The sequence below is a fragment of the Alexandromys fortis genome, unplaced genomic scaffold (assembly GCF_014885135.2).
Source record: "Alexandromys fortis isolate MF-2015 unplaced genomic scaffold, M_Fortis_MF-2015_v1.1 scaffold_90, whole genome shotgun sequence".
In the NCBI taxonomy this organism is placed as follows: domain Eukaryota; kingdom Metazoa; phylum Chordata; class Mammalia; order Rodentia; family Cricetidae; genus Alexandromys; species Alexandromys fortis.
The window spans coordinates 1,368,081-1,383,088 of NW_026067985.1; the positions used below are offsets into that span (position 1 = coordinate 1,368,081).

The window sequence follows — 15,008 nt, forward strand, 5'->3', positions numbered from 1 at the left end:
GTTTGTCTTGGAAGTCTCCTGATTCTGGAGTGTGGGAAATCCAAGGGCCAGGTGCTGGCCTCTGGTGAGGAACTTCTTGTTGCGGGAAAGCATAGTGGATTCACTGGAAATACACAGCAAGGGAGCTAGCTGGGTCCTCTGGTTTCCCCATGTTAAGTTATGCTTAGCATCATGCGTGGGCGCATTGTTGTCCCTGCATTTAATGGTAATTACTTTCAGAGTGTTCATCACTCAGTTGGTAAAGTTCTTTTTTTTTTTTAAAGGTCTCAGTTATATTTATTAATGGTTGTATAATAATCATTTCAAAAGTCTTTCTCTTCATCAGATGTTTGATCCCCTTGCGAAACCTTTGGTTTCTGAGCTTGAACATCGATCTTTACTCCATCAATAATATGATTTTCCTGTTGTAGTGCATTCTGAAGTTCTTCCTGTGAAGAAAATTGAACCCAACCTATGCCTCTGTGAAAGCCAGTCTCTCTGTCAAAAGGTACATTGCACCTTTTTATATGGCCAAACTGAGCAAAGTGTTCTCTCAGCTCACTCGACGCCGCGGTCCAAGGAATTTTTCTAACAACACGCTGACCAACACGCGTACGAAACACCATTGCCCAACTCACGGCGGAGGCTGCCATGTTAAAAAAAAAACAGTTGGTAAGGTTCTTGCCATGCAAGCATGAAGTCCCGAGTCTGTATCTCCAGTACCCAACCAAAAAAACTGGGGCATGTGCCTGCAATAGCAGCCCTGGAGGGGGGCAGAGACAGAAGGATCCCTGGGGCTTGGTGACCAACATGTCACCAAGCTTATTGGCTTATCAGTGATCTCCAGGCCAGATGAGAGCCACTGTCTCTAGCACTAAGATAGAGAGCCAACTAAGGAAGACTCCTGGTAGACCTTTGGCCTCACATGTATGTATACTCACATATGAAGAGTCTCCTATGTGTGAGCACACACACACACACACACACACAATTATCCTTTGAAACACCTCACCTCCAAATACCATAAATACTTGAATTCAGAGACCATGTTTCTGACCATTAGTAGGTTCCCACTCATTGAGAATTCATTATCTGATCTCATGTAGGAAAGCCTGTGTCCTCACGACATGCTGATTGCTACCTATCACACACACACACACACACACACACACACACACACACACACACACACACTGTCCCTATTTTCAGAGTGTTAGAACCACCCAACAGGGTACCAATGCCTTGTGGGACTCTTCCCTGAAGACTGCCAGATGCCATGAGCATCCAATTGCACCATGCAAATACGGAGCAGATGGATTGCAATGCAGAACTGCAGATCTCGCAGAAGAGGAAGCATTTCAGAAAAGGATGGGAATGTTGCCAGAGAAGGTTCTCATCCCAGGCAAAGCCTTGAAGGGGTGATGGGGCAGATGGGAGGTAGCAGGTCCATCTAAGGGCAGGTGCTTCAAAGAGCGGATGATGGGTGTATGAAAGGATTAAGAGACACCCTTAGGAAAATTGAGGGGACCTTCCAACGTTTTGTAGAAACTGCCTCTCCCTTAATCCCACAGCAGAAAGTCAAATGTGAGGGAGAATATGTCACATCGTATAATTTATGGAAGCTGTTCTTCTGGACGACTTGTCAAAACTCGATAAGCTTTCTCACTCGAAGAATTTGGGCACTGTTGACATGCTAGTCCAGCTGTAGCTAGGCTTGAAAAAAATAACTTTAAAAAAATCATTTCGTTTTTTTTTTTTGAAGAGTTTCAACCCCCTGGCATCTCTTGGATGTTTTATTAGATTGTGAATTTTACTGAATATTCTTTCTTCCAAGGGGTGGTGGAGGCCTTGACTTGCCCGCTAGATTCCCAGCTACAGTGGACTGCAAGGGGTGGTGGAGGGAAGGAAGATGTGGTGGCAGAATGTTCAGATTTGGCAGCCTCTGTGCAGTGAGGTTATGAGGATGCTGCTCTTGTTTAGGCGACAACTGACATGAATTGGGATTTTGTTGTTTACAGGCATACTGTGCTAAACACTTCCTGTGGGCTATGTCATCCAGTTTCTGTCAGCAGTTTCTACATCACACACAAATAACAAATAGATATACCGATATTGGACACAGTTAAATATTTTGCTATGAAGGGTAAATACTTTGTCCTTTAAAAGACCCAATCCCTCTCTCTGCTGGAAGAATAAAGCTATTAAAAGCTTATTTTTATAAGTATTTAACACATTTGTATATAGTCTGTTTTTCTGTCTGATATCTTTTTACTGATCCATAGCCTCAGCCCGCTCTAAAGACATTGTCTGAATCCATTTACAGAGAAAAATATATGAAATCATGATACGAATTTCACAGATACCAAAGCTGAGACCTGCAGTGGTTCGTTACGTTGAGTCAAGATTAGAAATTCTGTCAGATTCAGGTTTTGAGACCCTGAAAGTATTCCTCACACTCATCATGTTTCCTGGAGTTTTTAATCTTTGCCCTTTATTGTCACAGAGGGGACACCAAGACCCAATGATGGTCAAAGGTTTCATGATAAACCGCGGACAGAGCTAGGACTGACACCCATTGTCCTCCAGATTCTGGGGTGCTTCCTGAGTTCCCCTCAGCCTGACCTGTGAACGCTGGGCTGTCAGGCTGCCTGGGCCTTTGCGAGCTCAATGGCCCCACTGCTGATGGTTTCCTTATGTATGGCCCAGGCATGGCAAATGCAGTTACTGGTGACATTGTGCCCAGGGCTGAACTTATTTACAGTAACTACGCCCACTTCTCCAGTAAGGCGCTCCTGGGTAATTGAGTGGACCAAGCAGGAATTAGATCTGGGCCCATGATGTATACAGCCTGCCTGTAGCTTAATCTATGTCAATTATATCTCCAACTATGATGCTTCTGCTGCAAGAGCCAACCATGTGGCTTTCAGAAGGCCAGCACAAGGGGCAGCATCAGATCCATTCCGAGATCATGGGAGCCTTGCTGCCTGCCATTCCGGAAGCCAGAACCACTTTGGGAGGGCTCAGATGTTATTTCCATGAGTCCAGAATGCTCTTTACCCTCAGCTTGACCTCCCAACCTTAGTCCTCCCAGAGAAGCCCCCTTTCCTCCTCCGAGCACCCATCATGCATCCTCAATGTCTCCATGGATCCTCTACCACTCTACCTCTGGCATCCTGCACAGGTGTCTTGCCTGGCTCATCTCTCTGCCAGGCACAAGTTGCTTAGTGCCTGCCGCAGGGGAGACTTGGAAAGATCATAACTGCCAGATTAGAATCAAGACAGAGACAAGAGAGTCAGCCAGCCCGGTTTCCCCAGCACCACATCCTATGCCTCTCTGCCTGTTAGGGAAAGGTGCCGTGTGGTTTGTTCTGGAGTTCACCTGAAAGCAAGGTCCCTGGGCTAAGAAAACAAAACAAAACAAAAACCACACACACACACACACACAAAACTGAAACCCAAACCCCTAAACTCAAACTTGTATCTAATAAGAATATTCTTTTACTCATTGGGAGAGTCAAATTATATGATCAGTGGGTTTAAAGCTTTAGCTGTTTGGTAATGAGAAAAATTTTGTTTTGATTTGGAAACCACCTGATGGAGACGAATGTTTAAGATCCCATGTGTATGTCATGTACACATCTTTGTGAGTTCAGGGAAAATGCTCCTGTCCATGAGACCATCACCCCAAGTCCAGGAACATGTTCCCATCTTCCAAAACTCCCTCCACCTGCCCCATCATCCGATTATTATTGTTATTGTAAGAATATGTAGCATAGAATCTGTTCACTCAGCAACTTTTTAGTATATAGGATTTTCTCCCACTATTTAAGATTTGAGCATTTCAATAACTGTACACAAATTATCTTGACCATCTCTAATGCCCACTCCACAACTTCAGCTCCTCCTGTTCATATTGCTGACTAGCATTCTTGATTTACTCCCTTGACAACTGCATTTTGGACTCTGTAGGTGAGTGGTTACTCCATGGGGTGTTTATCTTTCTGAGACTGGTGTGTGCTCTCAGGGTCTATTCGTGTGCTGGGAAACAAAGAAATTTTCTTCTTTTTTCAGGGTCAAATAATACCCCAATTGCACACATATACTATATACTGTATGTGTGTGTGTGTATATATATTACATGGGGTCTCACTATATCGCTTTTATGACATGAAACTCTGTGTAGACCAGGCTGACCTCAAACTCAACAAAGATCCATACTTCTGCCTCCTTAGTTCTGAGATTAAAAGCATGCAGCTCACACTGGGCCTTATATTTTATTTATTTATCTTTTGTGTTTTAGAGACTTGGTCTTTTTTTGTAGCTCTGGCTGTCCTGGAAGTAGCTATGTATACCAGTCTGGCCTTGAACTCAGCAAAGATCCATTGCCTCTGCTTCCTTAGTGCTGGGATTAAAGGCATGTGCTACCACACCTGGCCTCATATTTTGTTTTTTAAATAATTTTACTTATTTTTAAAGTGGACAAACATGAGTTAACAAACATGTTAATAAGGATATATAACATATATAAGTAAAATATTTAATAATTATGTATCCACATTAACACATCAATATGTTAATTGGTTTTGTTTAGGCATTCCACCTTGTATACATATACTAGAATCTCACACCATGTACCATAACTACATATATATGTTACAGCATGTTTTTATTTACCCATCCATGCACCCTTTTTTGATCATGTGGGTAGCTTCCATGTCTTGGCCTCTTCGAATAACCACAGTTGATGGTGAAGTGTGGACAGGTTCTCTGAAGTCTGATTTCAATTCCTTTCAGTTTTTTGTAGAAGTGCAGTAGACTATATGGCCCTTAGACTGTCTAATCTTTGAATTAAGGTTAGGGATAGGGTTGTTAGTGTTAGTCCTATGTTGTTTTCTGTAGTCTCTGAATCAATACCTAGCCCACTGGCAGGTTAGTGTAAGAGTTAGATTTGAGTTGGGTTGGGTTAGGGTTAGGGTTCGGGTTCGGGTTGAATTGAGTTTGGGTTAGAGTTATTGGTAAGGTTAGGACTAGGGTTGAATGGATTGGGTTGGATTGAGTTGGACTAGGGTTGTGTTGGGTTGCATTACCATTAGGGTTAGAATTTGGGTTAGGTTTGTGTTGGATTGTCTTGGATTAGGATCAGGTTGGGGTGGGTTGTGGCTACTGATAAGGTTATGGTTAAGGTTGAGTGAGTTGTGCTGGATTCAAATTAGGGTTGGGTTTGGTTAGGGCTAAGTGGTAAGGTTAGGGTTAGGGTTGCCTGAGTTGGGTTGGGTTGAGTTGGTTTTGGTTTATGGTTGAGTTGGGTGGCACTTAGATTAAGATTGGGATTAGGTTTATATTTGTCTTGTTTGCATTGGCTTGGATTAGTTGGGTTCCAGTTCTGGTTGTGCTGTGTTAGGGAATCTGCTTCTCTCTCCACATCCTTGTTCGCATTTACTCTTTTTATCACTAATAAATAAAATAGTCTTGCCTACTAACCACTCACAGTGGATTGTAATTAGTTTTGACAAGAGGTATGACAGTTCCTCCGGCTTTGTTCTTCTTGTTTAATATTTCTCTGTCTATTTGGGATCTCCTGTGTTCCACATGGACCTTAAGAATGTTCTTTGCCATTTCTGTGAAAAATGATGTCAGAATTTTGATATGGATTGCATGTAAACCCATCACTTTGGACAATAATGGCATTTTAACAATATTAATCACACACATATACAACCTGAGTCTACTTTAATTTCTGATTTAATATTTTACATTTTTAGTGTAAAAAGATTTTTGACTGAGCCAGTGGTTTACTAAATATTTTTGATGCGACTATTTTTCTCATGTAACTTCTTTTTGGACAGTCCTACTGGAAGTGTCATCCTCTGTATTCCCATCTGATAGGGTATGACAGGGTTGCTGGGGTGGAATTGTCTTATTAAAAGACCTTTCTCGTTCTCTTGGAAAGAATGCAATTTGCCTCCTTGTGGGGGTCGTTGGTAGCAGTGAGTCACCCTCTACTAACTGTGACTGTTGTGTTTGCAAGAGGCTGAGAGAGAAATGAATTAAGGAGGAAAGGCCTTTAAAGTGATGTATTGGGCTATCTAAGAAATTTGGAGATGTTTTTTTTTTCTCAAGAGTACAAGGTCTCTGCGAAAGAAGAGCCCCTCCCCATCTCTGTCCTGCTCCTCTCTCTCCATGTCTGTTGTTTTTCTCTATCTTCAGTTCTATCCTGCCCTCTGTGTTCACAAGACTTCTCAGGACAGCAAATGGGTTCCCTCATTCATGGTGGGGGTGCAGGGGTGTGGTGGGGTTGGACAGTGTAGTTGGGGTGGAGAGCTGTGATGGGGGTCAGGGATGTGGTGGGGTGCAGGGGTGTGATGAGGGTGCAGGGATGTCATGGGGGTGCAAGGGTGTGGTGGGGTGGAGAATGAGAAGGTCTTTGTCAAAAGCACCTTGGGCTTATATTGACATCTGTTCTATTATCCCTCCTTAAACTTCCACCTTAAAGCTTCAAAATGTACAAACTTTCTTATTTAATTCTGGAGAATTTCAAACACATATAAAATGTGTTTTATCAGATCTGTCCTCTGTCTTCCTTTTGGCTTTTGCACACTGACCATTTAGCCTTCATGCCATGCAAAGTAATAAAAAAGGTCCTTCAATTTTTAGTTTAGACCATGGCAAGTTAGTGACCAACACAATTTCCACTGGGCACTAAAATTAAGTATTATTTCTCTTGTTAATTTTTAATTACACTAGATTAATTAATTAACTTCTGTGTGTATGCATATGCACTGCAGCACTTGTGGGGTCAGAAACAGACTGCACTAGTCAGTCCTTTTTTTTCCATCATGGGGGACCTGGGGATTGAACTCAGATCTTCAGGTTTAGGTGCAGTCACCCACACCTAGGGAGCCATCTCGCTGGCCCAGAGCCAACACATCATATTCCCAAAGCCTAATCTAATTATCTTTGTGCTGGTTTGGAAGGAAATGACCCCTAAAGGAAGTGGCACTATTAGAAGGTGTGGCCTTGTTGGAGGAAGGGTGTCATTTGGAGGTAGGCTTTGAGGTCTCTTATATGTTCAAGCCACACCCAGTGAGGCAGACCACTTCCTGTTGCCTGCAAGTCAAGATGTAGGACACTTGGCTCCTTCTCCAGCACCATGTCTGCCTGACTGTGATGCTAATGGACCAACCCTCTGAAAATGTAAGCCACTCCAGTTAAATGTAAGAGTTGCCATGATCATAGCGTCTTTTCACAGCAATAGATATCCTAACTAAGCAATCTTCTAGGGTCATTTTTGGTCTTATGGTGCTGGGGCTTCAAAGCCAGGACCTTGTGCATGCCAGGCCATTTCAGAGGCTCGAGCCCCTATCTGGGGAGAACGAAAGTGTGTCGCTGCCCACAGGTACCACAGGATGCTAACTCTCTCTTCTCTGGGCCAGCAGGTGCACTTTGTCTTTGCCGACATGTTCCTTGGTAGGTTCACTAGGAGTTTCCCCACCCGAGGCTGTCCAGTGTGGGGCTCAGCTTGCTCTCCTTGGCCCGGTCCTCTCTGGAGCTGTTGAGTGGTTTGTGATTACAGTCATTCACATGTGGGCAACAGCTTCTACATCACGGATCTTTGAGTTCCGAGGCATCTCTTCACCCATATAAGACCAAGGTAAATGGGATGTTCTTGACATATTGTCTATGAGAGAGCGAGAGAGTTAAAAAGAAATCTTTGTGTTTATTTGATGCGTGTACGCGCGCGAGCATGTGCACGTATGTGTCCATGACACACATGTGAACATCAGAGAGCAACCCCAGGTATCAGTTCTTGCCTTCTACCTTGTTCGAGACAGCTTTTTTTATTGCTTACCCCCTCCCCACCATGTTAGCCATTCCTCGGTCTCTGAGGATTCCCCAGTCTCTTGCCTTCGCGCTCCCTATGAGCTTATAGATACACAGACTTGCACCTGGCTTTGTGTGGATTCTGAGGGTTAGAACTTAGGTTCTCATGCCTTCATGGTGAGTACTTTGTGCACTGAGCCACCTCCCAGTAATAAAGAATTTCAGGAACCACAATGGCAATTGCTACCACTATCGATATTGCTAAGGGGGTGGATGTTGAGAACCAAAGGCATGATGGAGAAGAAACTGGAAGCAGGTTGGCTTTGAACTTTGAACTTTGAAGTTCAACCATCACTCCCCTTTCTCCTACTTGGAGGACTGCAGCCTTTCTCAGCTTTACCTCTCTCTGAAGTCAGCTCTTTCCCTTGGTCACGTGCTCACTAGGGCTCACCGTGGCTGTGACCCACAATCTCATGACTGAACTGGCAAGCTTTGTATTGTAGTAATGACCCCCCCCCCCCCCGAGAGGCACAGCCTAAGAGAGCGAGGATTTGTCTTGGCTCACGATTTGAGTTTCACGCGTGTGGGCAGAATGTCATGGCGTTGTGGGTGTAAGATGGAGGGGAGCTGTCCATTTCATGGCTGACCAGGAAACAGAGCATAAGGAATGAGTCAGGCAAAAAACACAAAAGAGGCCCCGCCCCCCAGTGATCTACTTCCTCCAACTACACCCCATTCCCTAAAGTTTCCACAATGTCTTGAAATAGCAGAGCAGGCTGGGAACGAAACATTCAAAACCTAGACCTGCTGGAGACATTTCAGATTCAATCCCTTTACAGGGACTTCTCGCTTCCTGTGACCCTAACCCACTGGTCCTTGGTTTCCCAATCCTAAAATTCTCAGAGTAGGATTTATGGCGTGAGTCATGTCTCAGAGGACAATGCTCTACAAGACTCACTTGGGTGACCGGCCAGGGGACAGATGGTCTCCTGTGAGTCAGCTTTCCTCCCCTGGAGCGTTCTGAGAACAGAGTCACATGACTAGTTGCCTGTCTACACTGTGGGAGCTGAGGGCAGAGAACTATGGGTGGCTGGCTGGATGCTTGTCACTCCCGTATGTTAGGAGATGTCGTAGTGTGACCACTATGTTTAACAAACAAGATGCGAGCCTGTCGCTCCGTGTCCTGGGGTAGTTGCTCACGTGGCAAGGACCTTACACAATTCCAAGTCTAGTTTGACATCACTCTTTCTTTCTCCTAAAATTTCAAAGTCCTGTCACAATCTGTGGAAGTCACCACAGAATACGTTCACCCACTTGTCTGGAGAAATGAATGTTCAAGGGGATTGCCTCTTGTAGCCATCTGACCAACACCTTGGGTATTTTCTTTTTCCCTGTTTTTCACACATGTGTGTGGTCTGTGCCTGCTCTGGGGCACACACGTGTACAAGTGTGCAGGAGGCTCAAGGCTGATGTCAGGGGGTCCTCCTTGGTTGCTCTTTCACCTTATACACCACGCCAGACTCTCTCAATCCACCCCAGAGCTTAGTGATTTAGCATTGCTGGTCAGCTTGCTGTGGGAGATTTTTTGTTTCTACCTTCTAAGGCTCATCCATCTGGCATTTGCCATGGATTCTGGAGTCCTGAAGGCTTGTCTTCATGTTGTGCGACAAACATTTTAATTGCTGAGTCATCTTGGCAGCCCCACCACTCATCTCAGTGCCTAGGAAAAATGTGGGTGCACCTAAGACCCACCCCGTGTCATTATAGAACCATTCGAAGCCCTAAGTGTTAGAGAAGTCCATGATGTTAGACCCTGATGTCAGTTTTACCCTTCTTAACCCAGAAAGTGTCACTGGCATTAAGTGGGACTTCATATTGATGAAGGTTGAAATAAAGAACACCTCAGTTTCCCCAGTTAAAGATTTGGTTACTGGATGAAGCTTCCAAGAGAATAAGTTGATCTAGGGAGATGGTTCCTCAAGTAAGAGAACTTGCTGTGCAGATACGAGGAACAGAATTCAAATACCCAGAACCCATGAGAAAACCTGGGTGTGTTCACACACACCTAATAATCCCAGCAGACGGGGGATTGCTGGAGCTTGCTGGCTACCAATCTAGATCCAGGTTCAGAGAGAAATCCTGCATCAACAGGAGTAAGGCAAACATGAGGACTTCTGATGCAAATTCCCCTCCTCCCTATTTCTTGGTGCTTATTCTAGTTCATGGTTTAAGAGGGAGTATAGTTCATCATGATGGGGAAAGCACGTGGCATTGAGGAGTGTACAGCTGACCACACAAGAAGTAAAAGTGGGAGACTGGGCATGGATCACCATGAACTCTGGCTGGGATGAGTGGATTGAGCCAATGTTTAAAGCAACTTTGGAGCTGCTGGGTTTTTGTGAGAGAGCAGCGTGATTTGGAACAATCTGGTTTCTGGCACTATTGTGAAGTTGATGGAGGTGGGTTCTAGTGAAAGGAAGTTGTGTTCTTGGGGGAGGGTACATGCTTGGAGAGGATCCTGGATTCCTGATCCCTTCCCCACCTTGTCTTGGCTTCCATGGTGTGATGAAGTGAGCAGGCATGTTCTATAACATGGCCCACACCAAGACACACCTTTTTCACCCCAAACGACAAGGCCAAGCAGTCATGGAAACAATAGCTCCCAATTACCCCTTTCTTTTTTTAAGTGGATTGCATCAGGTATTTTATTGCAACAACAGAACATTGGCTAACAGACGGAATGAGTGTATAGGACTGATTTTCCTGGCAATTCATCCTAATGAAATTAAGTAATATTTCTCTTATTTGCAAAACAAATGCATGCCACATCTATGTATACATCTTTGTGGGGTGTACATGGTACGATCATGTCTGTATGCATGTCGACACTTCCACTTCCCTTATCCAGGGCTTCTCAGCTTCTTCATCATCAACATTTGAGGCTGGAAGAGTCTTTGATTTTAGGAACTGGCCTAGGCATTAGTGGATGCTTATCACCATTCCTGTCCTCTACATACAGCACAAATTATCTATAGATACTGTCAAATGTCTTCTGAAGAATAAAATCACCTCCTCCATTGGAACCTACCATCTAAGAGCAAGCAGTCCCTACCAAGTAGATCTTGTTTTGACTAAGTTGCTAAGACCACTGATGGCCAAAAGCTTCTTTGCTTGTCAAAGAAGGCACAACTCACCCAGAGCTTGCGGCTTCAAAGGACATGGCTGACACCAGAACACGCTATCCTAGTGGCCCTGACCCAAGAGAGATTGAGGAGATCCCTCTAGGGCCGTAACGCTGTAGAGGTGCAGGACAGGACAAGTCGCCTTGTCCTCCACTTGTGACAGGAGTCCTGACTCCTTCTCTGGTTTCTTCGCCCATTTATTTATGGCCCTTCCAGGAAGGAGCTGGCAGCATCGATGGGTCACTCATTCATCACCGCAGTCCTTTTGTTTTGTATTCCACCAGCCACTCTGTCCCTATCTAATCAGGGGGCTGCTTCCTGTTTTTGTCTGCCATCATTTGTCCCACTGGAGCGATTTTTATCATCAAACAGTATGAAAATAGAATCTAGAAATTGGCACCTCTCTCCTGCAGCGAATCCATGAGACTCACCAGTTGGCTTGGGCAGGAGAGACGGAAACAGCCCAGAACCCAAGTTCACATTGTCTTCAGGACAAACAGCCAGGCCTGCCTCCCATCCCTCCACATGGGCTCCCCTCAAAAATCCAAATGTTGATGTGATTTGTTTAAACCCGAGGACATGTATTTACAAGCACTTGGTGGCCATTCTTCCTGGAGAGTGGAGGGAAGTGTCCCAGCTTGACGAATGGGTTCCTTTAGCAATGGACTAAGACATGGGCATTCCCATTCAAGGGCAGCTCTTGACTTCCTCTTTAGATCAGTGTTTGCTGCCCAGAAGGTTCTGAGAATTGCAGAAAAATTGATGTGTATGGGAAAGAAACCATTGATTCTGGGTCTCTGTGAAAGCAGAAAAATCTCAATAATGTGGCCAGTTTGGCATGGTGTGACCTTTGATTAGTGATTAGACTGTCTGAGATCAAAACCTGATTTTTCTTATTTCCTTTTTTTTTTCTCTTTCTCTGAGGTAGTCTTACTATTCAGCCCAGGCTGGCCCAAAATATCAGACTGATTTTCCACTCACAATCCTCCTGTCTTAGCCTCTTGAATTCAGGTGTGCGTGTGTGTGTGTGTGTGTGTATGTACACAAATATATATATATATACATACATGTATTTTCATGTGTATGGGGTATATGTCAATGCAAGTGTGTGTATCTATGTACACAAATATATATACATATATATGTATTTGTATGCATTTTCATGTGTATAGGGGTATATGTTAATGCACGTGTGTGTGTGTAGGCCAGAAGTCAACCTCAGGTATCATTCCTCTGCTGACATTTGCCTGATTTTTGGGAGACATCATCTCTCCCGAGTTTGGACGCTGTTAAGTAGGCCAGGCTGATTGCGCAGCAAAATCCGGCCATCTGCTCATCTCCACCTTTCTACTGTTGCGATGACAAGTGAATGTCACCCTGCTCAGGTTTTCGTTTTTCGTCATGTGAACTCTGGGGACAGAGCGCTGGTCCTTATGCTCATCAAGACCAGCACACCTTTCTGCCCAGCCCCAGAAGTGGGCAATTCTTCGGTCACCCGTGGGTGAGATTACATACACTACAACCTTGCTGTTGACCTAAGGAGGGGTTCTAGGCTCTGGGTGAGCACTGGTCCGTTTAGAAGGCCAAGGATGCTCCTGTTACTGTATTCTTGCACAGTCGCCCACCCAGCTCACCTGGCTGCAGGTGTCTCCTGTGTCCCAGGTAGACCCTGAGTAAGAAGGGTAATTCGAAGGCCTTCCATTATTGGTTCATGATACTTCCTCGACAAGCCCCACAGCCCTACAAAGCTGCAAGTCCCCAAAAGACTCCGAAGGGCTTCTCACTGCACACATAATTAGAGAGATTGGTTCCTAGGCCCCGGGCCTAGTGGGCCAGCGTCCCTTGTGAACCATTTCCTGGCTTTCATTTCTCAGGAGTTGCTTTAGCAGGTGGCCTCGAGCAGGTAGTCAATAGGGACCTTCTGGCTGAGGGCTGAAGGCTCTTTGTAGAGGTCAAATCCAGAGGCCAGAGGGCATGCTCGAAAGGTCACAAGGTCAGGACCCATCACTGTGACAGATGATTCTAAGCACGTCCCCCTCCCTCTCTCTGGAAGCAGGGCCAAGCCTCTTGAGACAGGAGAGGTGGCGGGGGGGGGGGAAGGGTGTTGGGGGCTCACAAAGAAAGGCGCGTCTGGTGTCTGGCCGGCACCTCTCAACTGGTCTTCATTAGGGGAGCCCAGCAGCTCTGTCTTCTGCCGCCCTCTGTCCCCGCTGACGGGGCGCTGTCTCCAGGCCTCTCAACTGCTCCTCATTACGTAGAACACTGGCCTTTTGTCCCTCATGAAGCCCTCTTTGTTCCACCAGCCTGGCCGAGCTAGAAAGCCAGAAACTGATACAAAACAATGCCACTCTATCTTGAGGGGACCCCCACTCTCTGCCCCCCTCCTCCTGTGGCTGGATGAGGAAGAACGACTTCTGTGCCCTGAGTCACATCCCCGGACAGCTAGCTGAGGATGCTGAGGATATCTTCCTGGGAACACAGGAAACAGGTCAAACATCGATGAGCGCTTTCCCGAACTTGGCTGCGTGTTGGAGACACCTAGTCCTGCTTCGCTTCTCCCACAGACTCACCGGTTGATTGGCCTGGGAGGGGCGACCAACCGCTAGGGCTTACAAATAGGCTGTCATGAGCAGCCACGTTTGGGCATTGTCAGCACGGAAGGAATGTGCTTCAGAATGACCTGTTGCACCTGCCTGTCTTCCCATGCTTTCAAAGACCCTCCCTCGAGATCTGCAGAGCGAGCAGAATCTGTACCTGCCTGGCAAGCGGGAGGAAATACTTGTGCCTGTCAGAAGGGGGTGGGTGCTGTCTGAGAAGGCGAGGGATGGTGCCGGGGATATCACTGCAAAGCAAACACGCAGTATTTCGACCACGGCTCCCTGCTGCGGTTCTCACTGGGCACCAGGATTTTCAGGTCCCTGGGCACTGTAAGAGGTACACAACCTCTTTTTTTTCTCATCTTTGGCCTTTTCAATAAAAAAAATTCCATGTCTTCGGAGATAGAGCTGGTGACAGGAAGGCTTGGCCAGCTAGAGACAGGTTGTCTGCCAGCTGTCCCTCGCAAAGAGTGATTTATCCCAAAGTTCCTGAGAACTGAGGTGTCTTGAGGCCTGCTATTTGTCTCAAACTCAGAAGGAAGATGGGGTGTAACTTGAGGACAAAGAAGGCCTCTCTTCTTCCATCCCCTCAGACCCCAGACAGCCTGCCCTCCCGAGATCTCCTAGTAAAAGTCTCAGCTCTCTGTCGCCTGGGCCGGATGGCAGCATTTCAGGTCTATAACTCAGATCCCCACAGCTCCAGCGTTACGACGTTATAACTAGGATTCCCACCACCAGGGCTTGGCAAGTAGATTCCCGACAGTGATTCTGTAAGTAAAAACCACAGGGCCCCTCCTTCAATGCTGATCTCAGGTGACTGACCAAGAATGTTCACGATCACTGTAGCAACGATGAGTAATTGTTTTGCATCTAAGTGTGTTCTGGGGGCCACGCTTACCCTCAAACCTTTCAGCTCAACCTGAGCTGGGAGTGCTGGGCTTGGTCTGAAGGCAGAAGTTTGCCTACTGCTACAGATGGGTTCAACTTGGTCTTTCTCTGCTCAGCAGGCTGTGCTCTGATGGAACCAGGCTTCCCGTAGAATGAGAAGGTAGTAATTTTTAATATTTTTTTTGGAGGGGGTGCTAGGGTGACCCTAGGGTATGCTGGGCAAAGGTTATACCACAGAGTTACATTTTTTTCCCTTCACTCTGCATGCGTGTGGATATATACTCATGTGCATGTGTACTAATGTGTGTACATAGGTACATGCATACGTGCTGTGCATGTGGAGGCCTAACATTGACATTGGATGTCTTCCATAATCATTTTCCATCTGTTTTCTTTTTCTTTAATGTAAGCTTTCTTACCGTACCTGGAGGCCCCTGATTTGGCTAGGCTGGCTGGCCGATGAACCTCAGAGATCCTCCCATCTTTGCCTCCCATCTTTGCACTGGGCATTGTGGGGCCATCACTACCACACCAGACTTTT

The 15,008-nt window shown here is 45.8% G+C and overlaps 1 protein-coding gene across 1 annotated transcript; it reads right to left on the reverse strand.

Annotated features, from left to right (window-relative positions):
- Positions 1 to 256: 256 nt before the first annotated feature.
- LOC126511692 (SRA stem-loop-interacting RNA-binding protein, mitochondrial-like) lies at positions 257 to 632 on the reverse strand. The gene has a single exon (XM_050159031.1). It carries the CDS (start codon positions 630 to 632, stop codon positions 303 to 305), a length of 330 nt encoding a protein of 109 aa, XP_050014988.1. The 3' UTR covers positions 257 to 302.
- Between the last annotated feature and the right edge of the window lie 14,376 nt (positions 633 to 15,008).